General features: G+C 33.3%; 1 protein-coding gene across 1 annotated transcript; it reads right to left on the bottom strand.

The window, feature by feature from the left end:
* Positions 1–687: 687 nt before the first annotated feature.
* On the bottom strand, positions 688–25,569 carry LOC142335130 (uncharacterized). Its single transcript, XM_075383494.1, has 4 exons — positions 25,556–25,569; positions 11,073–11,778; positions 5,379–5,413; positions 688–1,269 (listed from the first exon to the last, which is right to left on the bottom strand). The coding sequence occupies exons 2-4, from the start codon at positions 11,753–11,755 to the stop codon at positions 770–772; spliced, it is 1,218 nt and encodes a 405-aa protein (XP_075239609.1). The 5' UTR covers positions 11,756–11,778; positions 25,556–25,569; the 3' UTR covers positions 688–769.

The raw sequence follows: 25,569 nt of genomic DNA, 5'->3' as shown, positions 1-25,569 counted from the left end.
TGAGGCTCGGATTTATCAGATTTTAATTCAGTAGTTGTGAAAATGCTCGGTTAGAGCAGAAGTTTGACGTTCGATTAAATGCTTGGTTAGAGCAGAATACTTACAGTTTTGAGGCTCGGTTAGAGCAGAAGACATCCGGTGAAAAACATTGGTTATAGCGGAAGTTATGTAAATTGTTCTACTTTGGGATCATGTATATTCTTGGAGAAGAAACAAGATATTCTATTTTATCTGCTTTGGAAACATGTCTATGCTCGGATAGAGCGGAAGTTATTCTAATTGTTCTTTTTTGGAAACACATTAATGCTCGGTTAGAGCGGAAATCTAGATGAGATCATGAATTCAACCTACCTCTGTGTCCAGAAGAGGTGGAGAAACAAGACCCTCTACTACTACTGCTACTACTACTACTACTACTACTAGGTTTTTCAGTGCAGCAAAACTGTCACACAATTAAAACATTGTCAATAAAAATTTTGTTCATTTTTCAAATCATAAATACGATTACTTGCTACAAACTAGATCTAAAAAGCTTAGCTCCCTTTTGTGCAATTACAGCCCATGTGAGCTAGTGGTAAAAAATAATGAAGCTCTTTTAACTGATGTTTCTTAACTGAGTCAACTTTCAAATGTTACAAGAAGATTAAGAGGCAATGTTGTTCTGCCAACCATTCTAACAGACGAGAATGCTCTTTTGAGATAAAATATTCCTCAAAGCGTCCTCATCACAATTCATATGTTTGGGCTATAATTGCAAAATTTTTATTCTTCAACGTCCACGGTTGAATACAGGAGTGATAAATTCATTCTTGAAAGTAGCTCTGAACAATTTTCCACTGATGTAGTAAAACAAAAAGTTGAGCGAATTGTTGAGAACAGCCATGATTTCTGCCATCAATTGGGAAAACGCTTTTTCATTGGGTGTCAAAGCAAAGATAAAGGTCGTCTGGCTTATTTTGTTGAAGAGGGCCGCTGCCAGGGTAAATGCCAGGAATGTGCAGCTTATAATCATCAGAGTAATAATTACTCCCATATCGCCTGGAAAGTTCATTTTGACCTTTTGCAAGCTACCATCGTTAGAAATGTTGATTTCTTGACTGGATTTGATAGATGTTTGCTTGAACGAAATAACCTCGATTAATGCATTGTTTTTTGAAATTTTTGATATGTTGTGAGCTGCCTGGTTATCACTGGTCTTGGAGATGTTGAGATATCCATCGTTTCTGCTTATTGTGGAACTGTTTTCCTTACTTTTAGTACTTTTTCTAACTAGTGATTTTCCATCGCAGTAATCATTTGTTTGATGAAAGGAAATATTTTATTTGATGAGAATGATATGAAATAGGCTTAAAAAACAACAAATTCTATTTACTGAAGTGTGTTTTGAAAAATGGTGCGGTTATTGCTAAGAACGATTGTGCGAATAGATATGGCTCAGTAGTGAAACGTCGATTCTTTGTTTGAGATTGGTTCGGAGCTGGGGTTACAGAACTGAACTTGTTACAGATGTAGTTTGAGATAATGCTACAGAACTGAACTTTTTCTTCTAAAAACTGGAACGTTTGCGTGAGTCTTCACGCAATAATCCAACATCTCTCATCGGTCAGCCTCCGAACCAAAATAGAGATTGATTGAACGTTTGATTGTTAAAATTAAGAATATTTTCATCGGCTGTTTGCCAAACGGCTACTTGTAAGAAATTTTGCAGACAAATGTTTCGTTGAATTAATTATTGAAAAATTTGCAAGCAAGACGACAGAAATCATTAGCATGCAGACTTGAAAATTCAAAATTTGTGTTTTTGCATCAAAAAGCTAATTTTTTAAAACTGAAGAGTGAATAAATAAACTGTCTTCCAGCAAACTTCAAAATAAGCAATTGGTGTCGAATTAAAAATTTATGACACCTTAGCTCCAAAATGTACAGAAATATTTAACATAGAAGCTGTATTGTTTTTGTTCCGGTCCACTTTAGTGGGGGGAGGAACTGTATACTCAACTGTTTTTTTTTGTTCAGTCAATTTTCGCCGATCGATATAATCATCGAACTGGTTATCACTAGAAAGCTTGTGTAGCGCAGAATTTCAAATCATAGAGGTTTTTTGAGTTTCGCTTTTTTCGAGGAGTTATGAAGATCTAAAGTTCTGTGAACTTGAGTATAATTTCCGTTTTGTTCTTTTTTTCGCAATTTTTGTTCAAATTTTTAATTTTGGTTGAAAAATATAAAATTTTTAACGATAGTCTCATTGGTTTTACGTTTAAAGCTAAGAGGGATTTGATGAACTGTTTTAACCAACTGTTTTGGCTATATTTGCAGCTACATTTTCTGAATAATGTAGCTCTCTAAAAATTTCTGCATTTTTTTGATAAAAGTTGGCATCAATTATGCCTCTTTGGCCAACTTTGTCCAGTTTGACCGGTACAGCAGACAAAAAGTGCCGGCACGTTCTTATTGATACAAAGTAAATTGATACAAAGTTTCTAGTGGCATTTGAATGGTTTTCAAATTTTTATTATAGCGAATAAAATTTTTTTCTAAATTTTCCTATTTTAATTTTTCTGAAATTGATCAGTTATTTTGGTAATCGATCGTTATGGGCCAGTGAAAATTTTTAGCCTTGAAATTGATTTCATAGATTGTTTTTGTAGACGACGAAATGATTGTGAAATTATCAATATCCGGAATTTTGGCAACCTTTTAATAAAATTGTCATTTTTTTCGAAAATTTTCATGGGCCAGTAAAGTTTTTTTAGGCTTGAAATTGGGTTACTTGATATTTTTTGTAGACAAAGACTGAATATATTGATATCTTGAAACTTAGCGCAACTTTCTATTAATTTTTATATTTTTTTGAAATACTACTCCCTAGTGTTTCTCTTTATTGGCCAATGAGACCCTTTCAAAGCTTCTGAATGGGAATAGTCATGACTAAATGCATCAACAAGTGGCTTTTGGGATTAATCTTCAAGAGTGTTAGTCTTCCTCTAACGGGGTTTATGCGTATAACGTTCTTTCTCACTCTTCATTAAAAATCTTTAAGTCATCTGCGTGATTAGGTTTTGTTCATACGTGACTTACCTCTCTCTCAATAAAATGACTTTTGCACAAGTTTAATTTGAATTAGTTTGAGGTTGAGAATACTTATATATGTAATAAAGGCACCTATTAACAATTTTATCTCTATTGTACGGCACACAAGTCTAATTCGCAGCTATTCCGACGATCTGCCGGCTATAATAAAAGATTTTGTTTTTTTTTAACAGCGACTTTTTAATAATGGTTACAATTTTATAGGTTTTTTGACAATATTTCTTTCTTGCCGGCACTGAAACTTTGCTGGCGCAGTAGAATAGGTGACTGCATAGTTTCTATTGAATATGAAATAGTTTTCACGATGTTAACATCACTAATTTCAATATCTGAATAAAATTTGCAAATGCTTCAACATGCATGCTTGAACATGCTTGAATTTGCAAATGCTCGTGTTTTTCGGTCTTCGGGGGAAAGGGACTGTGAGACTGCTTTAGATCTTGAAAATCGGTTACTGAATAGTTTATTTTAGCAAGAAAATGATTTTGAGAAATAATTTTTGCTATTTTTAGAAATGATCGTTTTATTTCTAGTTTTTTAAATCTTTTGGTTATAGTAAATTTTTAAGGGCTTGATAATGGTTCACATCATAGTTTTTAGCGACAAAAATGTTTCTTTTATTATCACAAAAGTTTTTTATCGCTATTTTTAGCGGCGTTTCGATAAAACTGTGGAATTAGACAATTTAGCAATGATTTTCGTTTATTTAAGTTTTGGCAGTTTGTCAGTTTTAAATTTACTGAACTCAAGTTGTCAAAATAGTTTTCAGCTGGTGCTGCGTTCGTGGTTAAATTTAAACATAACGAGTTTGAAGACGTTGACACCACAAGCTATAGCAGAACTTCTCGAGTTTTTTCTCTTATTTTTTTAAATACTGTAGTTTTCCCTGCCTCTGCATGCACTTAGATATCAAGTTTTTTTTCTTATTTGCCCAATTATTTATTCTCTTTTTCAAACCTTGGTGGTATTGAACACTTTGGTCCTAGAAGTTTACACTATTGATTGCTTTTCCTATAAATTGATATAAAAAAACTGTCTTGTTGGCTGGCATTAGTAAATTTCTCTGCTGGTCAGGTACAGCAGTTTTTAGTTTTTCTTTTATATTTTTGGATTGCGTTTCAGGACGTGTCTTGCTTTGTTTTTTAGTTCGCTTTATCTTTTTTTCCATTTCACATAAATCGCCGTTTTCACGTTTGACTTCTGATTTACCTCAATCTCTGTTTCATGTGAATGGAGTTAAGAATTAATCCAACTCATTTACGTGAATACGATCAAGGTCAAAAGGGGCAAGTTGAACAAAAATGGGTAAACATAAAGCCCGGGCAGTAAGTCCTAATGCTTGAATACAGTGCATTAAGTTATCAAGTTCCCCTTGGGGAATGCTGCTTATTAGTTCTACTATTGCCGGTATATTCCTGCAGTTTAGAGGCTCAATTCACCATATTTGTTGAGTCTAGTGTAATTGCGGAGCAAATAGAGCCCTTTTTGTTACTTTGAAAAATATTACGCCCTCGTCAATTTTTCCCGTGCAGCAAGTTATCAAAGTTCCGTAGAGTTTACTGCTAAGTAGTCAATTTAGGCTGTAGTCATTTTTTTCGATTTTTTTCTAATTGTTTCAATCCCAACGTTGGGCAGTTGGGTTAACGGTGCCTATTTTTTGCGATTTGCCGGCTTTTTCCTGAATTGATGAAGCTAATTATGAAATTGCGCACTTAAAAATGATTAAGCTGAAGAAAGATCTTCCATTTCCTTATTTATTGAGACATTGGCGCTTTAACTTGTTTTGTCTGTTAACTTTTAATCCATGTTGGTGCATGGTCTCCGAAATTTCTGGCTGATTTGGGAACTTTAAAACTTGTTGGTATGCTCGCAAGTTGTTACAAAGATGGTTTTGTGATTCATTAACAAGAACAGAGCACCTTTCGCTCGATTTTCCGAACTTAAATGGGTTTTAGTTTTAGTAGGAAGTGTTTTTGATTATCAATGTAGGTTGTTGATCAACACCTATAATTATAATCGACGCGTTGTTCGCTAAATTCGTGTTCTAATTTTACGTGCGAGTTCTACTAAATCATTATGTTGATGCTGGTACATAGAGTTAAGAAATTGACCTCGATGTGTTCTTCGTAGGAGACTTTAAGAAACAATCTTTTCTCCAGACCTTTTTACACTTTTTTGATTTCTCTTTTGTTCTTTTTTTCCTTCTTCCCTTTTCTTTCTTCCGCCTTTTTATATCAATGAACTGTTATACAAAGTTTTTGATATGTTGTGAGCTGACTGATTATCACTAGTCTTGGAGATGTTGAGATATCCATCGTTTCTGCTTATTGTGGAACTGTTTTCCTTACTTTTAATTGCTCTCAAACGAAGTTTGTAGCAATTATATTAGTCCTGTTTGTCTTTTTTTTATGCGATTTTTTGCTTGACCGATTTTTCGTCTGACGCTTTTGACTTTTCGTCCTCAAAAAGGGATAAACAGGTAGCGCCCAGCGGGCATTAAGTGCTCTTAGAGCCTTTCAGCTCTGTTTCAGCTCAAACTGTTTTGGAGACTTATACTTATACTTATGGTGTGAAGGGCGGTTCTGAGAGGTTGAGAAACCCCCCCCCCCCCCCCCCCCCGTTGACCCCCCATCCCCAGCGCGCTGTTGCCCCCCCAACCCAGTGTTGTCCCCATCAGCCCCCAGTGCACTCCCCCCGTGGCGAGCTACTGACGAAGCCAACCGCTCGCCGGTTGTTTGAGAGCAATTCGCCCGACGTTAGTCGGTTATGTTTAATACTTTTTCTAACTAGTGATTTTCCATCGCAGTAATCATTTGTTTGATGAAAGGAAATATTTTATTTGATGAGAATGATATGAAATAGGCTTTAAAAAACAACAAATTCTATTTACTGAAGTGTGTTTTGAAGAATGGTACGGTATTGCTAAGAACGATTGTGCGAATTGATATGGCTCAGTAGTGAAACGTCGATTCTTTGTTTGAGATTGGTTTGGAGCTGGGGTTACAGAACTGAACTTGTTACAGATGTAGTTTGAGATAATGCTACAGAACTGAACTTTCTCTTCTAAAACGTGGAACGTTTGCGTGAGTCTTCACGCAATAATCCAACATCTCTCATCGGTCAGCCTCCGAACCAAATTAGAGATTGATTGAACGTTTGATTGTTAAAATTAAGAATATTTTCATCGGCTGTTTGCCAAACGGCTACTTCAAAGAAATTTTTCAGACAATATTTTTTAAAATAAATGTTTCGTTGAATTAATTATGGAAAAATTTGCAAGCAAGACGACAGAAATCATTAGCATGCAGACTTGAAAATTCAAAATTTGTATTTTTGCATCAAATAGCTAATTTTTTAAAACTGAAGAGTGAATAAATAAAGTGTCTTCCAGCAAACTTCAAAATAAGCAATTGGTGTCGAATTAAAAAGTTATGACACCTTAGCTGCAAAATATACCGAAATATTTAACATAGAAGCTGTATTGTTTTTGTTCCGGTCCACTTTAGTGGGGGGGGAGGAACTGTATACTCAACTGTTTTTTTTTTGTTCAGTCAATTTTTGCCGACCGATATAATCATCGAACAGGTTATCACTAGAAAGCTTGTGTAGCGCAGAATTTCAACTCATAGAGATTTTTTGAGTTTCTCTTTTTTCGAGGAGTTATGAAGGTCTAAAGTTCTGTGAACTTGAGTATAATTTCCGTTTTGTTCATTTTTTCGCAATTTTGGTTCAAATTTTGATCAATTTTGGTTGAAAAATATAAAATTGTTAACGATAGTCTCATTGGTTTAACGTTTAAAGCTAAGAGGGATTTGATGAATTGTTTGAACCAACTGTTTTGGCTATATTTGCAGCTACATTTTCTGAATAATGTAGCTCTCTAAAAATTTCTGCATTTTTTGATAAAAAGTTGGCATCAATTATGCCTCTTTGGCCTACTTTGTCCACTTTGACCGGTACAGCAGACAAAAAGTGCCGGCACGTTCGTATTTCACTCAGGTATGGGCTTATTGTACCTCTGGTTTCAAAGAAAGTTTTGTGGAATTAACATTTTTGCGGTCTTTCGCTAATTTAAACCGATCTTTATATAAAATGCTTAATCAGTTTTTTGATATTATTTTCGTTAGCCTATAAACTTTTTACGCAATTTTTTAGAACAATTGCTTTTTAACAGCTTGGCAGCAATAATCAACGCCAGTTTTGGTCCCATCGTTGATTGCTGCAAAGAAAAAAGATTCGGATTGTTTTTTGTTTCTGTCCTTTTTAAATTTTTTTGCAATTTTTTATCCCAGGGAAGTTTGGTTTCGACTAGAAATTCAATTAATAAAAAGTTCCATTGATGTTCAATGCAGTTCCAGTGAAAAGATATTGTGTTTTCTTTCATTAAAGCTCATGGTTTTTATGGATCTCAGAAATTGTTTTTCCTAAAATTTTAATGAATTCTTAGTGTTCCATCATTTGATGTTCTTTGTGTAGTTTTATTACAGGGTCCAATTAATCAAATGGCTAATTCCGTACAGAGGGATCTATATAGAAACTATATAACGGTTTCAGTTGACACAATGATTTTCGGTAATGTAAGTGGATAAGTACCAAAAATGCATCTTTTTTGATATTTTGTCTTTTTGGTAAAATTAACTATTTTTGGGTAACATTTGGAAAATTTTTGTCTGAAGTGGAAAATCAGTTAGAGCAGCATTAAGTTTGACACAGTTGTGCATTTTTAGAGTTCAAAAAGTATTTGGATTGTGATAGGTCGATGTATATTTTTGAAATACTTTTGCCTTTGTTTTTTATGCTACTTACAGACCAGAACAATTTCAAATCAAACCTCAACTATTTACAGATCAATTTGGCGTGCAAATGAATACCAATAAACATACATGATAAATTAAGCGAAAAGCTTCTCTTGGTTTGGCTTCAACACTGTTTGTGTAAAACTTTGACATTTCAAGTTCTGCCTGCATTCGTTGTTAGTTTGTAGCTTTTTAACATAGTCTGAATAACATGTCCAATTGGCTTACTGAGCAATAAAAAGTTACACTATTTGACTTTTTTTGCAATTGAAATCTCAAGGTTGTTATGTCCTACGGTTTAAAAAAATTGTTTTTTGAAATAATGTTTTTTGAAATTTGCCACTTTTGACCTAATTTCTGCCACCTTTTAGCGTAGTCTTAGCAAAGAGACAGGTCGCCCTTTTTTCAAGTGAATTATAATGTAGTTTTCTTTTATAATGTAGATAATGGTTTTAGGGTTGGTACTACGAGTTTTCATACCACTGACAATTTTTAGCTTTTGAGGTTCTCTTTTGCTGTCTTGTTCGATCAGCACAATAGTGGCACTTCAATGACAAATCGCATATCACATTAATGGGCGTTGATAGAAGGCACAAATAGTTATGTTCAATGTTTTTAGTGAGAAGATTGTGATTTTGTAGGCCTCGGCACCGTTTCCCGTAAATTTGAATTGACTTTGGTTTTTGCCTTCATTTGTTTTTTTTAGTCGTATGACATTCCGGATACTGACAGTTCTTAATGATTTTGTATGAAGGTATAAATGAAAAATTTTTGTTGATAGCTAATGGCTTTCATTACTTCTAGTTAAGTTGTTTTTAAAAAGTGTTAACGTATTTTCTATGTTTGTCTTTTTTGTTTTCTGTCTACTTGTTAATTATTCTCAGTAAAAACAAATCCCATGTCTTTTTTGGTGAAATGCAGATGTTTAGTTGAAATTTTATCTGATGCTGTTTTGGAAGTTTTATTCTTTTTTAAACAGACAATGAGTTTTCTTCTTAAGTAATGTTTGTAGACATTTTTCGATTTTGTTGCTTGTCTTGTCTGATACTCTACTTAATAGCAAGTATCATCGGCCTTTTAATGTGTTTTTGTTCAATTGTATAGTGGTTTGAGCTTAGATCGGTTTTTTAAATGGATACATCAATTATTTTCGAAGATTATGTGAATTTTTGAAAATCTCTTTCTGATTTGGTAGACAATTAATTCGGAAACGTGATTGAGTGGGGTCGGAACCCTATATGCAAATGCATTTCCCGAGCCTCCTTTTTGGTTGTTAGATTCAATTAAGCCGACGAAATGGAAAGCTGAGGAGGAAACTTAAATTTTCGAGCGCCTTCCGTTTATTGAACTCTAGATGTAGGCTAGTATCTTGAGTTTTTTCTAGGAAATTTGGATCTAGAAAACAAGCGCAAATATCTACAGGGGCTGAAAAAATCACTCGAAAGTGAACACTCGTATAACTATTTCGAAATCTACCAAAATTAGAGTTTGATGACAAATTGAAACAGTTGACCTTTTGGAACGTAGCATTGTTGAAAGCTGACTATTGCCTATTATTATTACTCCTGTAAGTTTGCACTCAATAGCTGTTTAGGTTTTTAATTATTTTTCTCTTTCAGACTTTCGATGCTCTCAATCTCCTGCTGCAAACTTTCATTCCTTTCATCTTTTTAACAATTCAAAGTATTTGAATTGTATTGGGGCGCTGTCTTTTTTTAAACAATTTTATTGGGGTGAATTTTGAAGCGGGAAATGAAACACGTGAAAAAATTTAGTGATTTTCTTGCTGAACAAAATGAAGATTGGAGCGAAATGAGAGTGGTTTTTTGTTCATATCGCTGTTTTCTAGAGAGCGAGAAATTGAGGTGTGAAAAAAATTCTGCAAGCGAGCGAAATTTTTGGTTCACGTGCGGCATTTTAAGGCAGTTTTTATTTTTTGTTAAGGTTTGGTTATAATTTTATTTTCTTTTTAGGCTGGTTCTAGAACTGGTTTAAAGTTTTCTGGAATATCATTTTAATTTTATGCTAATTTGGAGGTTTTTGACACATTACTGATATAAATTATTTTTTTGAGAAATATGACAAAAAATGACGAAAATTGGAAGTATTTTTCTTAATTTTTTGCAGTTGTCCGTCTTTTGTTTTTAGACAAGTTTTTTAGCCTATTATGACTTGCATTTTATTTTGCGAGCACCTGGTTACCTTATTGGCTGAAAGGAATTTTTCTTTGGATTTACATGCTTTTATAATATAAAAGATAATTTGAAAAAATTTTTTAACTTTTTCCAGTTCTTTAGTGCAAGTTGTTTTCAAGGGTTTTTTATTTATAATTTGGCCTCAGATATTTTTGAAACTTCGTATAAGTGGTTTTAGTAAGCACTAGTTGATTTTATGAAGTAGTTTTGGCACAGATAGCTATTTCTCAATTTATAGCAAAATTTGATCAGTTTTTTTTAAATCATATTCTAACAGATTTGATTTTCTTGTTTTTAGTTTTTTGTTTGTGGCTTTGTTTCAAGATATCAATCAATTAGTGGAGGCACGTTTTGTCTGATGAATAGTTGGATGGCGTTTAATTGGATTTCCACTTCGAGTCGTTTCCGGAATTCTTCCGGCTATGTTTTTTTTAAGATATTTCACACATTTTCATTATTTCTGAAGTCAAATTGGAGTAGTGATTTTGGTCACGCCGAACGAGGAATTGGAGCGAAAAAGCGATTGGTTTTGCGGCATAAAATTTTTATGCTCTAATTTTAAAGTAGTGAGAAAACAGTGTTTGAACAAAAATTCGCTTACTCGCTAGTGGTTTTTTGTTCACATGCGGCAATTTCAATTTGGTTTTTACTGTTTTTATTCAATTTTTTGGATAGGATTTTTCTAAATGGTTTTCCCAATCCATTCATAGTTCATTCTAGGCCTAGTTTTTTGTTGGAATCGAATTTACATTTCTCGCTAGTGGTTTTTTGTTCTCGCTATCAGCATTTTGACATTGATTTTCTGTTTTGTTTTTGTTATTTTGGTCTGGTTTTTTGGAAAATGGTTTTCCCAATTCACTTATAGTCCGTTCTATGTCTATTTTGTTATTTAGTCAATGAAAATTCTTTGAATTGTGCGACAGGACGTGTCCTGCTATGTTTTTTTTAAATTTTTGTTGTTGATGAAAACAGTTCCCTGTGTGTTTTATACCTCGTTTTGGGACGACCGGCTGAATTCGGATTAAATTCGTAATATGATGATCCAACCCGCTGATCTCCAAAATTTTTAGTCGTAACTGCATTGAATTTTTCTGCGCCCTTTTCATCATTTGAGTTATTATGGTTGTCTCGCTCTCGCGATTTTTCCGGTTGCTTTTCGGTTAGCTCCATCGCTGGCAATGAATATTGTTCCACTGTGTTGTTTCGAAGAAGTGACATTCGAACCGACATTTGGTTTTCCCTGTCTTTCTTTTCACTCCGTAAGATATAAATTTTCCTGATGAAGACAACATTTGCGAAGAAAATTAAAACAAAAGGCAAGAATGAAAACAAGCCAAGTGTTATAACCCCAATGTATAACAACATAGGCTGTTGTAAGTTACCAGGTATCATTGTACACGTGTCATTATTCGCATCAATTTTGAAAAAATACAAGTTTGGCAGTACTATGAAATATGTTGCAAAGGTAAGACTCCATGAAATGTTTCTTGAAGATCTGGCGATGTCTAAACTTCGATGCCATACTGGAAATATGATAGAAACAGCCCGATCCAGAGCTAAAGCTATCAAATGCCAGCTGGCATCGATGGTACTGGCCCACGAGTGGTAATAATAAAGCTTGCAACCGAATTCGGAATAATTTGCGAGATAAATATCGAAAGATTTCAATCCCATGTCGACTAGTCCGTCGTGAATAACTGAAATGGAATCCCAAATAGCAAGGTAAGACATTAGTAAAGTACTCGTTGATTGGACAGGTAATGATAAGGATACTTTGTAACAGAAACAGTTCATTAACAAGCCGAGGAGTGATATAGTGGCACCCGTTATGCTGATGGGTTTTGTATGTTGCGAGCCATAGCATAAGAAATCTCTCAAAAGAGTTAAATCCATTTGGGAACATTTGGTAGCAGAAGATGCGTTCATTTTGTCCTGCTGAAGTTTTGATTGAAGATCAAGAATTCCTCAATATGAGATATAAGTCAAAAGTAGAATTGGAAGGCAGCGTTTTATCTGAAGAAAGAAATAACTTTCTGTAAAAGTAAGGTTATTACAGTAGGATTGAATAAAATGAATTGAGGTGATGCGCTTTTATTTAATGATCTATGTAAATGCGCGATTTCGTGAATTTTGATGCCTGACTTTTTCTTTATTGAAGTGCCTTATTTCGTACCTGATACTACCATGTAACTTAATGGATATGGAAAGTAATTTAGTCGAGTTTCATGTTTTTTTTCAAGATTCCATGAAACAAATATTTTTGATGCGTATGAGCGTCTTGGCATATTTTTCAGGGGATTGGATAAAGAAATGGCTTATATGCGCGCATTAAGTATTACGGAGCAGATAAGTAAAAATGCGATGACGTACCTTAAATGCTAACTGTGTAGAAAAAACAGCGCGCGCAGTTTTTGACCTAGAATCTCGGCAATACTTGTTAAACTTCTATGCAAGCTAACTTTGGAGTTTACGATTGTCAGGAACGAGACACAACAAAATCATTTCTGTAGTTTTAACTGGATGAATTTTTTTTTGAAAATTAGTGAAAATTTTCAGTTTATGGAGTTGAATTATAAATACAGCAATAAATTCGCCTCATACCGTTTGGGGAGTTTTCTTGTGGCAGTAGAAAAGTAGGAGTGAATTGGTTCTGAAAAGATTAATAAAATTTTAATTAATCTTTTTTTTTGTTTACTTTTGCTCATCAATTATAAATTTATGAAACCAACGAGTTGCAGGTCTCAGAAACAATTTCTCATCAGAAATGTTTTCAAATTAAATTATTCGGGCCCATTTTTTACTATTTCCTTCCAGCCCTTGAGGGTGTGACAGTGGAAATTACGGCTCCTTCCCTATATCATAAACATTCTCATTCAGATCATAAAGAAGAACTGGTCCAAGAGTCGAATGATAAAAACTTGAAAAGAAAACTCTATTTTCGTCATGAAATCAGTTAGAGCTTTTTCTCAGTATGTAATAGATTATGATTAAAAATACAGACGCTGAAGGGAACGTAATTGAAACCATCTGCGCCAAATTTTAGTCAAAGTTTCCCGAGCAAAAATGTTTAAAAGTTGAAGTAACCCAAGTTGAAAAATTGGTCTCGAGATATTCAGAAATTAGCAAAATTTCAACCATAGTTCATTCGTTTCGGTGATGAGGGTTTCGCTTAACTTGACATTACTATTATTGCAAGGTTACTTATTTATAATTTCGGGTAAAAGCTAAGACTGAGTCAGTTAGGATAACATTTTTTGAGTATCTAAGCGTTTTGATTTTCGCACCTGAGAATGATAAAGCATATTTGCTTAGAATTGACTTTCAGAATTGTTTCATTTTGCAAATGCGCCCACGAACAGCTTTGATAACTCTAAACCTCGTACGAGCGAAATCTTAAGCATTTGTTAGTTGTGTGTGTATTTTTGTGCAAAAATTTTTGCTTGACCGATTTGAATTGTCGAGTCATTTTTAAGCACCTGACTTATCGATTTTTGCTTGAGCTAAGTTATTCCTCATTCTGATTTTTAAGCCGCTAACTCAAGTTGATGGCAGTATACTGCTAAAAAAATTAAACTGAAAGTGTGCCAAATATGCTTCCGCTCTTTCAATTTAGTTTATGTCTTCAAAAAGCTTTATTTGGATGAAGTTTGCTAGTCAATTTAGCCCACCCCAACCCCGCAGCATGCATGTGAAACAGAATTGAACATCGCCTGTCGCATGTTCGTGGGCAATTCTTCCGATATTGGTGGATTATGGTTGATTTTTTGTTCCGACCCCCACTTTAGTGGGGAGGGAGAAACTATATACTCAACTGGGTTTTTGTTCAGACAATTTTGGCCGGTCGATATATATTCATCGTAGAGAATTATGAGTGGATGAGTGGTATCCTTAAAAAGCACGTACAACCTAGAATATGGAATTAATTTTTTTTTCGATTTTGTTTTATACAGGGAGTTATCGAGGTTTAAAGTTTTGTGAACATTCGACTGTTTTTGTTCACATTTTCGGTAATTTTTGCGAAAACTTGGAACAATTTTGCTAATATAATTCAAAAAAGTTGAATTTTTTAACGGTAGATTTTTATTTTTACCATTAGAGATAGAAGGGCGTTGCTGAATTGTTTGATTAAAGTTTTGTTTGGCTAAAATTTTTCGGTAAAATTTTCAAAATTTGAACCTTTTTCATCAAAAATGGCACAAAATATGCTTTTTTGGTCCACTTTGGTAAATTTTGTCAGACTTAGTGACCTAGAAACCTTAACACAGACTTCCCTTATCTCCAAAAGAGCGCTAGTTAAAATTATTTGCCCTATGAAAGTCTTCTGGATTTAAAATTTCGCACTTTTTTGCAGATTTAAGTCGATAATTATACAAAATGCATCGTTGTTTTTTTTTAATGTTTGAAGATTTCGCTAATATAATTTGAAATAAGTAAAAAAATTTAACGGTAGAGTTATATTGTTACTGTTAGAGATAGAAGGGCGTTGCTGTATTGTTTGGTTGAACTTTTGTTAGGCTAATTTTTTTGATAAATTTTTCAAAATTCGATTATTTTTCATCAAAAGTTGCACAAAATAAGCTTTTTTGGTCCACTTTGTTAAAGTTTGTCAGAGTTAGTGACCTAGAAATCTTAACACAGACACCCTAATCTACAAAAGAGCGCTAGTTGAAATTGGGTGTCCTAAGAAATCTTCTGGAATTAAAATTTTGCCGTTTTTTGCAGATTTAACTCGATAATTATACAAAATGCATCGTTGTTTTTTTAATGTTTGAAGATTTCGCTAATATAATTCAAAATAAGTTAAAAATTTTAACGGTAGAGTTTTATTGTTAACGTTAGAGATAGAAGGGCGTTGCTGTATTGTTTGATTGAAGTTTTGTTAGGCTAAATTTTTTGATAAATTTTTCAAAGTTCGATTATTTTTCATCAAAATTGCACAAAATATGCTTTTTTGGTCCACTTTGATAAAGGTTGTCAGACTTAGTGACCTGGAAACCTTAACACAGAGTCCCTATTCTCCAAAAGAGCGCTAGTTGAAATTAGGTGCCCTATGAAAGTCTTCTGGAATTAAAATTTTGCCGTTTTTTGCAGATTTAACTCGATAATTATACAAAATGCATCGTTGTTTTTTTTCAATGTTTGAAGATTTCGCTAATAATATTTAATATAAATTAAAATTTTTAACGATAGAGTTTTATTGTTACCGTTAGAGATAGAAGGGCGTTGCTGAATTGTTGGATTGAAGTTTTGTTAGGCTAACATATTTGATAGAATTTTCAATATTCGATTATTTTTCATTAAAAATTGCAAAAATTTGCTTTTTTGGTCCTTTTTGTTAAAATTTGTCGGACAGAGAAACTTTAACACAGACACCCTAATCTTACAAGAGAGCGCTTGTTGAAATTAGGTGAACACGAAATGAAAGTTTTCTGGAATTAAAATTTTGCCGTTTTTTGCAGATTTAACTCGATAATTATACAAAATGCATCGTTGTTTTTTTTTATTATATGAAGAATTCCACTCGACAATTGGTCTAATTCGCAAAAACCTGAAACACTGGGGCTGTTTGTTGGGCGCGCGGCAAAATCAGGGATAGGTTTGATGTTATCATGGATTCTTAGAATTTGAAACTTTTTGATTTTTATTTTAGTGGTGCTTTTTTTTTCAAAATATTCTGTTTTTTAATGTTGATTTTTGACAATTGTTTGACGGCTTCTTTAATGACAACTCCAACCTACGTAATTATGAGGTCAAATGTAGATTTAGTTTTTCAGAGAACCAAAGGGCTTCTATGGCTTTGAGGAAGAGTTTTAGTAAACTTTAACTGACATCTAGTGTTTTGCCTTAATTGTCATTCTTTTTGCCGTCTGAATTTTTTTTTAAGTCTGACCATTCAAAGATCCAGTCGGCTTCCCCAAGAGGTATAAGTAAGTTTTACTATGCATTCGGTTGTTACCTAATGTCTCTTATGTTATTGAATGTATTTGTTTTAAGGAAATTTTTGAACTTGTCAATTTTTTACATTATTTTAGTCAACTTTTTGCTTTTTCTCAATAAATACATGTCAAACTTCCTTAGAATACAGACTAGTTTTGTGGTGGTTGTTTTAACAGAAGGTTTTCTTGCATATGGTTCTATGAGTTTTCAAACAAAATTTTGTAATATTTGTGCATAATTTCCTATTTTTGCTGTTGTTTTTGTTTCTTTGGTAAATTGTCACATTACTTAACAATCTAACTGTAAGAATATTTACAAAATTTGAAACTAAATATATGTAATATTTTCATATCATATGGTTTTAAGGGCTGCGACATGTTCTCTTGCAGAATTTGGTATAGTATTTTTCCCTCTATTTGTTGTTAATTTTTGTTGTCGTATGCCATATATTAGGTAATTAAAGTCTCAATGGTCTCAGTGGCCAACTATGAATCAAAAATGCGCTCAAAAACTTGTCGATAAATAGCTAAGGGTTTAATAAAAGAGTAATAGTATTCTTCAACTTATCATTTTTTGTTCTGGTTTTCGTTTTTTTTCGTATTTTACAATGCTGTATATTTTTTAACTTGCCATCATTATTTAGAGTTCTTGTTGATGTTTTGTTGAGCCAAGTAATAAATTTTCTGTTGTTTAAACGTTTTGATTGATGTCTTCAGGGCTTAGACAATTTGTTTCAGAACTGTTTGAAATTTAGATACTCTTCAATTTTTGTGGTTCTTTTTAGTGTCGTTTTGTGATAGTCGTTTTACAAAATGCCTTTAAGATGATCAATGGAGGTGCAAATGAAGATTTCATATACCCGCAGTTAATATTTTATAAATTTAATGGCTTCAACACTGGTTTCGTAAAGTTTGTGAAATTTTTCAGTTCAGCTTGTTTTTAATGTTATTTTATAGTCCTATGATTTAGCCTCACTAATAACAGGCGCAACTAGTTTTGCAAGTAGATGCATGACAAACTGCCGACCCTTTTAGTCTAAAGTTCTTGTTGGCTGCGACTTTTGAAAATATTTGTTTTTTAAAAAAAATGTGAAAATCGATTTTTGAGATTTGCCAATCTTATTTCTGTTAACTTGTAGCTTAGCATATCTATTGACAAGACACATCATTTGTCTATTGAAATACAATTTGCTCTCCGTAGCTGTTTTATTTTCCTCAAATGGTCTTTTTCTTGGTACAACCAACTTTTAAAAATTGGTCGTGATTTTTGGGTTTTCGCCCCCTTTTTTGTATGTTTTTGTTTCCTGTTCACAGTTTCACAATAATGAACGTCATTTGATTCAGAAATGTTGTCACTCGAAAAAACGCAATCGAATTTGAATGTCTTAGTAAACAAATGAAAGTATAATGGGCTGGGACATCGTTTTCGTGCGAATTTTCTCTTGCAAATTTTACCTTTTTTCCTGTATTTGTTCTTTTTGTAGTCGTATGACATATCCTGGATAATGAAAGATCTCAAACGCTCTCTATGGAGGCAAAAAAGTATCTTTCAATGATTTCTATTGATGCATAATGTTTCTAATCAGTTCCAAAACAATTCTTTTCAAAAAAAGCAGTATTTTTTTAAACTGTGCCCTTTTGCTCATTTCTTGTCGACCCTGTTACCAAATCGCATTGAGGAAAAGTCCCATATTTTGTTCTAATAAGGTACAGATTAATCTTCTCAATATAAGTTTTATCTGATGCTATTTTGATTTGGTTATTAAAGGTTTTCAAAAAATTAACAACGAGTTTTCGACGTAAATAATATTTATAACCATTTGATTTTTTAATCGCCGCATTTTCTGCTAGTCATATTATGGTAGTCACAGGTCACATAGGCCCTCTAAGGCAGATTTTTTTTCTTAGTGGTTTGTTGAATGATATGTTGATATGTTAAATTTTTCTTATCTCTTCCTCATTTGGTAGACAATTAAGTGAAAAATGTAGATGAGCGGGGTCGGAACTCAATGTGCGAACGCACATTACCGAGCCTCCTTGTTTTACTTTGTAGCGAAATTTGTTTACGTTTTGGTTAGAAAAATTATTTTCAGCATTTTGTATCAAATATTTTTGAATTCTTTTTTTTCGTTCAATACGCGTTTAAGGAGCAGCTGCTCAGCTGAGAAACGTAAATTGAGAGGAATGAATGTCAAAGTTTTTTTAAGAACAAGTGACTCCTGCTGATACTTCTCTCACTCTGATCAAGCTGCATATATGGGGCAATTGTTGATCAAAAACAACAATTGTTCAACGGTACTAGTGTACTGAGTTAAGAAGAACTGTAAAAATATAAAGGATAAACCAATAAAACACGCGTCCGTTAATTAAACTTGTTTTCAATCTTTTCAGTTGCTTGGGCTTATTTGAATCGATTCTGGTATTTTAAGAAGCAAGGGTAGGCCAAACTACCAAATCCAACCAAACTTTTGAAGTTTTTATGTGGAGCAATCAATTTAGATCATTTTTGTACGCTTATATTTTGCTGGGTACATTTGTCATTCCTTGTTTTTTGCAGAAATTTTTGAAAAATTTAGTCCATTAAACTTAAATAATTAATAACTTAAATAACTTATTACGAAATATCTCTTTATTGATCAAGGATGCTGTTTTAAGACTTAAGACGAAAAAACGTTGCAGTTGGTGAAAAAAAAGGCTTTCAGTAAATATTGCGATCCAATTGAAACTTAACAAACCGCTTTCATGTGTCAATTAATAACCAGATAATAAAAACTTGCATGGAATCAATGAAAAACAAAAGGTTTTCCTCTGCCTTTGATATTCCATGCAGTTGTCTTGATGAACAGAAAACTGTTAACAACGGAAATCTATTAACAATTTGAGGTAAATTTTGGAAGCTGAATTTATTTTCAATGATCAATAATTGGATTTTTCTTGTCTCTTTTGGAGCAATTTTTAAGCGTCACAGGAGGACGTTGATATAGAAAGACTACCACTACTGGAGTGTTAAAAATGTGTTTTGAAAAATGACAAAATTTTGGGGGCTTTTAATCAGTGGCAGTTTTTCAGTGCTCGCTTTATGTAAATGAGTTTTGTGTTCTCTCAACAGGAAGTTAATTGCATCTTTTGTAATTTATTGAATGCTATTCAGATTAATAATTTGGGCCAATTTTGAGCTCTCAGTTTTAAGCTGGATTATGTGCTGAAATTCTTACAAATATTCAATGCATATCTGAGCAAAAAATGGCAGATTTATCTTGTGACAAATGGGTATTACCCGGTATAAATTGGCCCTTTTTTCAGTTTTCATTTCGACCCAAAAGGAAGCAATGAACGTGGGAGGGATTTGAATGGTTATGAAATGAGATCGTTTTTTGTTGTTTTCACGCATAAAATGTTGATTGATGTTCATATAATGGCAACACAACTAAAAACACTAAATTTGGGCATCCATTTGAACAGGTCAACATAATAATAGAACAAGGGAAGTGGAGGAAATGGGTAATCAAAATCTATTTAATTCTTCCATTTGTTTCATTTGGGCTTTTTTTACTGCTTTCGGTTGTTTTAATCTTATAGCAGTTTCCTTTTTTCTAAATTTAGAGAGATTCAATTGAAGATGTGTATAGTTATAATTGTTCATCGTTTTTTTTTCTGATGACACTATTGAATAAAATTTCGTTCAAACGTTGGATGAAAAATGATTGCTCTGAGTTCTAATTAAGATCTCTGAGTTGCCAGTAGTAATCAGGTTACGGTTCGCATGGTAACCCTAACTAGAAGGGCCATATTAATGAAGGCTAGTGTGAGAGTGTAAACGACACAGAAAGTTTCAACATTCCCACTGAGCGCTTAAACAGTCTGCATCGTTTCAAAGCTTGATAGACATCAATACAACCCGGACATGCAATTCTGCGATCGTATAAAAGCGGAAATTAACACAGAATTTTAACAAAAAAATGCCGCTCGAATGCCGATTTGGATGGAACAAGAATTTTTTTCGGGTCAATTGCAATGCTGGAACAATTTTATTTGAAACATTTACCGTGTAAATTTGGGGTTATAGAGGTTTTCCCTTAGAGAATCAGAAGGAAAGTGTCGTGAAAAGCTCAATTCTTTTGATGAATTGAATGTCTTTAAATAGAGCATATGTGCTCACTGGCCAGGTTATTTGCAGTTTGTGAGCATTAAAATTTGTTGAAACGAAACTCAAATTATTGTTTTTGATTGCTCTCAAAAGAAAGTTGAAGCAATTATTGTAAACGCGTGTCTTTTTTAGGCAAAATTTTGCGCCTGACCGTTTTCTTCTAGAACATTCTTTTGATTTTACTGTTCTAGTGACTTTTCACGCTTGACTTTCTGTGATTGAAATTTCTAGTGATTGAAATTGCTCTCATTCAGAAATTAAGCCTGTTGCTAAATTAAACGTGGTTGTTAGGGAGAGCCGAATATGGATCATTTAGGGTTGTGGTTAAGGTGGGCGTTTGTTTTTCAGGAGTTCGAATCCCAGCCTTGTCGGATTTTTTTGCACCCATAAAGGTTTCTATAGCCTATTCCACCCTTTAAAATACATCACCACGACAGTCGTTGGAGAGCAAATCGTCCGACGTATGTTGGCTGATGTTGTTCGTTCAAACTGAGTTAGTAAGAATGTCCTCGAGAGTATCGAGTACCCTTTAAAAAATAATTTCAAGTTAATTTCGAACAAATTCTTGGAGCCTCTAATTTGTAATACCAAAGCTATAGGTTAAAAATTTTAAAGTGTTCTGAATCTGTGATTTTAAATGCGAAAATCGCTATACAGTTATAATACAAAAATGCAACAACCAAATTTGAGAAGTCATGAGAGCTCATTTTACCGTGCGAAATCAATGAAATACCAAATTGAAAGTTTTTGGGTATTTTGTCTGCAAATATAAAATTAATTCAAGGCAAAAACTGGGTGACCGAAAGCTTCGCTTTTAATAATTTTGTGTATTAATTTTACGTCAGAGGGGTATATGTTGCATATGATAAAAATTTGAAACTCTGCCTACCTCGACAAGGCTATCAAAATTTGCTTGAGTAGCTTATCTTTTGTGATCTTTAATGTTCAACAGTAGGAGTGATCAGTGTTGCCAGAATTAATTGCTTCATCAGGAGCCGAATTTAGAGCAGAGAAAAGAAAAACGACAAAAATTAACTAAAATTCTCAAGTAATGGCAGTTTTGCTGAAAAAGCAGAGGTTCAAAGTGTTGAAACTTGTCATTTCCACGTTTTCTCACAATATAAAACCAGTGTTTCAGAGGAAAATTTTTGAAATAACAACACGAATGCGAAGACGTTGTTAAAAAAAATTCTTGATTTTAGTTTCAAAGAAATCCCCTAAATGGAGCAGCAGGCTCAAATTCGTCAACAACGATGTGTTTTAAAACATGCGGGTTCAAATTTTCGATTTCCAAAGCTATTAAAACCACTATGGTAAGTATTTAAATACCTTTGAAGTTTTAAAATTGAAATGAGAGGCATGCTCTATCAGACCAGAACGGCTGAACTGATCAAGGGTTGGTATTTAAGAGTGTGAGGTCACAATTAGCCAGATAAAAAGTTTTATGTTTTAGAATTCAAGTTTACATGCTCGGAAATTCTAAATTTCCTCTGAGGTAGCATGGTTATTTTGAATTGATAGTTCATTATATTTATTTTATCATTACGCCGCAAACAGGACGTTTTGTAATTTTTGGTTTTTTTTCTCGGATGGGGGTGTAAACAGTGACAATATCGTCTCATTTTCCTGCTTTGCGTCTGTATTACTCACTGTGAAAAATCGATGCGTTGCACGCTGACAATAGCGATGAATGGCGTGTTTTTTCTCTCTTATTTTCAGGATAAACATAACGGATTTTTATCATATAAATCTTCGTAGAAATCTTTGTAAACTAACAATGATAAACCGTGATCTAGCTAGTTACAAAACTTCTGTCGTCCTAATCCCATTAGTTTTACGAGGGTTTTTTTCTGCATTTAATCATGAATTAGGTTTTTGTGTCATATCGGTCTAAATGAAACATGCATTAACTATCGTAGAAATTATGTATCTCAGCCGTCGAAAACAGTGACTGCTTGGACAACGGTGAGCGTGGAAAACAGTGACCAAATTTTAACTCTATTTTTTGCAGTTAGTGAAAAGTTGGCATCGTGGACGTGTGGATTTTTCCAATTTTAAAGTAGTTTGGACCAGTTTACCTTACTGTCGCTTTTTTCCACACACGTGTACAACTCTAATTTTAAAACATGTCTCTGCATAAACACATACATTTTCGATTTACTCAATAAAAAGTGTACATTTAGTGGAGCTTTGTGGAAATAAGAACTAAGTATTACGAAGGCTCTAATATATTATGAGATCAGAATTAACCCAAGAATGATTCTGACGATAGTCAAGTTCTCAGAGCTACGTTCCAAGTTAGAGAGAAAAAAAGATGCTAATATGGATATCGATATACGTTTTTGATGCAAGTTTTCTCAGAAAAATAATTGTTAACGTGTTGAACAAACTGTAGCGGATGGAGTTGTGGATCTGTCTTACCGCCTTGTAGCTTAAGATTGCGACAAATTTGAGCAGAATATTCTGGTATTTTGAGTTTTATGCTTTAGTCATGTTCAATTTCTTTTTTTTTACCGCAGGTTTGTGTTTTTTGACGTGTTGGTATTTAGACATTTGTTTATTCTAATAAAAGTAAAGAATACAAAAATTCAAAAGTAATTCCGTCCTTCAAACTATTATGGGAAATTTTTGTACTTTATTTTCTGTGCTGTTTTGAGAGCACTCCAAAACAGCTTGCAAAAATTTTGCGAAAAATCGATCGAAAACTTTTTGGAAGAAAAATTCTATTAAGACTCAGAATCGTACTGGAGGAAAAAAGTATATATTAAATTTATACGAGCTTATTAATTTATAAGTTCTTTGATAGTTTCGTTGCGACGTGTTATGAAAATGGCTGCGTAGGCTGACCCTATAAAATAAATTGACAGTGCTCTTTGAATTTCTAGTGAGGTACTTCGAAATGCAAAAAAACTCTTTCTGCCCAAAGTTTCTTTTATTTATAAAACAATGGAGTTATTTGCAGTTATTTCTATTCATTGATGTGTGCTCTATCTAGTTTCTTTGTATTTGAAGCGAGAGATTTAAATATTGAACTGTAGTTTGACCTAAGTTTGTTTGACCACTAATGGCAAACAAGGAGGCTCGGTAATGTGCGTTTGCACATAATGTTCCGACCCCGCTCATCCACTTTTTCACTTAATTGTCTACCAAATGGATGCGATAGAAAACTTTTAAAAATTAACTAGCGTATGAAAAGTTTTAAAACATTCCTCTAAAAACTGTTTGCCATATTAGATTTCCGTTTTACAGCGTTACTCTGGGCTCCAAATTGATGTTTGCTGTCTCTAAAAAATCTTTATGAAGCTCTTATTTTTTGCGGTTTATGAAGCTTTATGAAATCAGCAACTGTGAACTGGTTGAAAACATATGATTCGTTCGATTCAATCCGTATGAAATTACTATAAAATGGTACCGTATTTTTTTCAAAAAAAATGCATAGAACTTTCTAAGCACTATCTTGCAGCGTGAAATGAATGAAGCACACATGTTAATGAGCCTCATTGAACTGCCTAGTTGTGCTTAGAGTATAGATGAGATATTTTCCAAAATTTTGAAGTTTGGTTATGTGTAATCCCTTTTTTGCTGAACAATTGCGTGTAGAAACTAGAACAGATAATGGAGCCGACCAAAACTTTACCTTTTCTGTTTTAGATTGAATAGAAAGTTAAAATTCAAGGAATCGTAAGTTAAAGAATATTGTTTCTTCAAGAATTGTATCATCTGTAATCACGCAGAGAGGAAAGGATATCGGCCAGAAAAATTGATTAAAGAACATCTTTTAAGAACGATCTTTTTCATGTTATGTCAATAGTTCTGACAATTTTTGTCAAGTTTGTCTTAAAGATTGAGTTTAGATAAATTGTCAAAGTCAGGTTTTTTGTCTTTTTCTATCATTTTTTTCCCTTCAGATAATGTGTATTCAAATTATTCTAGTAATATTATTCTAAAATATTATTATAGTAATATAATAATTTTGCTAATACTATTTTGCTCATTGAACAACTTTTTTATGCTTATGCGGATTTTTTCTGTTCATTTTTAAATTTCCTTCAACTCAGTTACTATGCAAATGATGTTTTGTCCTCAGAATATTCGTTTCTAAGCCTTTTTGACTGTATCCATGTAAAGTGCCCAAATGGATCAGTTATTTTGCAAGACCCCTAATTTGGAATACATGCCTATAAATCATCCAGAGAGGATATTTACGAAAGAGGGTTTGGTCGAATAGGTTCTACGTATACAGGGCGTTGTATTGATTGATACTCATGCACGCTATTCAAGAGACGTCAATTGGGCCAAATTACAGGGAATAAAGTTACTTGCTTAGAGGCTCAATATATATTTCTTACTTCAATGAGATGAGTGAGGCAGGCAGAGTTTGAAGGGTCACAAAGTTCTATTTGATAGCACTCATTGTGTGAAGTTGAGTTTTGAATTTTTTCGGTTAGAGATATTTAAATAAAGTTACGATGGCTTACGGGACAATTCACGTAGGATTTTCTTGATGCTTTGTTTTGTTGGTCAAATAGCTTTTGTTTACAATTTCCTAACTCACTACTAAATAAGATTTCTGGTATTCCGTCAAAGATCTTTCAAAGATGGCCACCGTTTTTTTTCGATTCTATCTTGCTAGGTCATTCATTCATGGGATGCCATATCAGCTTCCAACTGGGAAATACCAGACATTATTTATCTACCTTAGAATCACAATTGATTTTTCAACGCCCACATTTTTATTTGCTTTGCCCGTTTTAATACCTGATGATGGAATTCTTGGTTATTTGTAAAGTAAATAAGAAACATGGAAAATTGAAAGACGTAGATACTTATGTAATATATACTCATTTTAGCACAGGATTTGGAAAGGCCAAATTCTTAAAAAAAAGAAAGGCTGACACCTGAATTTTTCTCTTTTTCGACTGTTGGTCAGATTTTTGCTATTTTTTCTTAGAGAACAAAGCGTGGTAGACCAAACTTTCTACGTTATTGAGTATTATTTGAGCTACATTTTCTGACCAACTATACTTTCTGTAAAGATAACTGTAACGCAAATTACATATGTGTAGATTATCGATACTTCTAAACAATCAAACCATCTTTGATTACTCTGAACAAAAAGTATTAGGCGACAAAGAACATGCATAGAAAATCTGAACATAACAATTGTGGTTTCTGGAAGATAATAAATTTGAAAACTCAAAAAGTTTTAGAAATTAACTAATTTTAAGCTAATTTTTACCTTGATTAAAGAAAGGAATAATTAGTGCTGATAGTCCAACATCTGAATTTACTGATTTCAACTGAGGCGCTATGTCTAACGCGTATTCAATTGATAGTAATATTTAAAAAACAAATTAAAAAAAGCTTGTGAAAATTCTCGAAATTCCATACCTGAATTGAACCCT

The sequence above is a fragment of the Convolutriloba macropyga genome, chromosome 2 (genome assembly GCF_964194025.1).
Source record: "Convolutriloba macropyga chromosome 2, txConMacr16.3, whole genome shotgun sequence".
Taxonomy (NCBI): domain Eukaryota; kingdom Metazoa; phylum Xenacoelomorpha; order Acoela; family Convolutidae; genus Convolutriloba; species Convolutriloba macropyga.
This window is presented reverse-complemented; position numbering and strand designations above follow the sequence as displayed.

Excerpts from the sequence above, each read along its gene's own strand:
- LOC142335130 (XM_075383494.1), bottom strand. The coding sequence starts at position 11,755 with ATGGGATTGAAATCTTTCGATATTTATCTCGCAAATTATTCCGAATTC. Across the intron at positions 5,414-11,072 it reads GCCGGTCGTCCCAAAACGAG|CAGAAACGATGGATATCTCA; the intron begins GTATAAAACACA and ends TTCCACAATAAG. Across the intron at positions 1,270-5,378 it reads TCTCAACATCTCCAAGACTA|TTAGAAAAAGTACTAAAAGT; the intron begins GTGATAATCAGT and ends GAAAATCACTAG.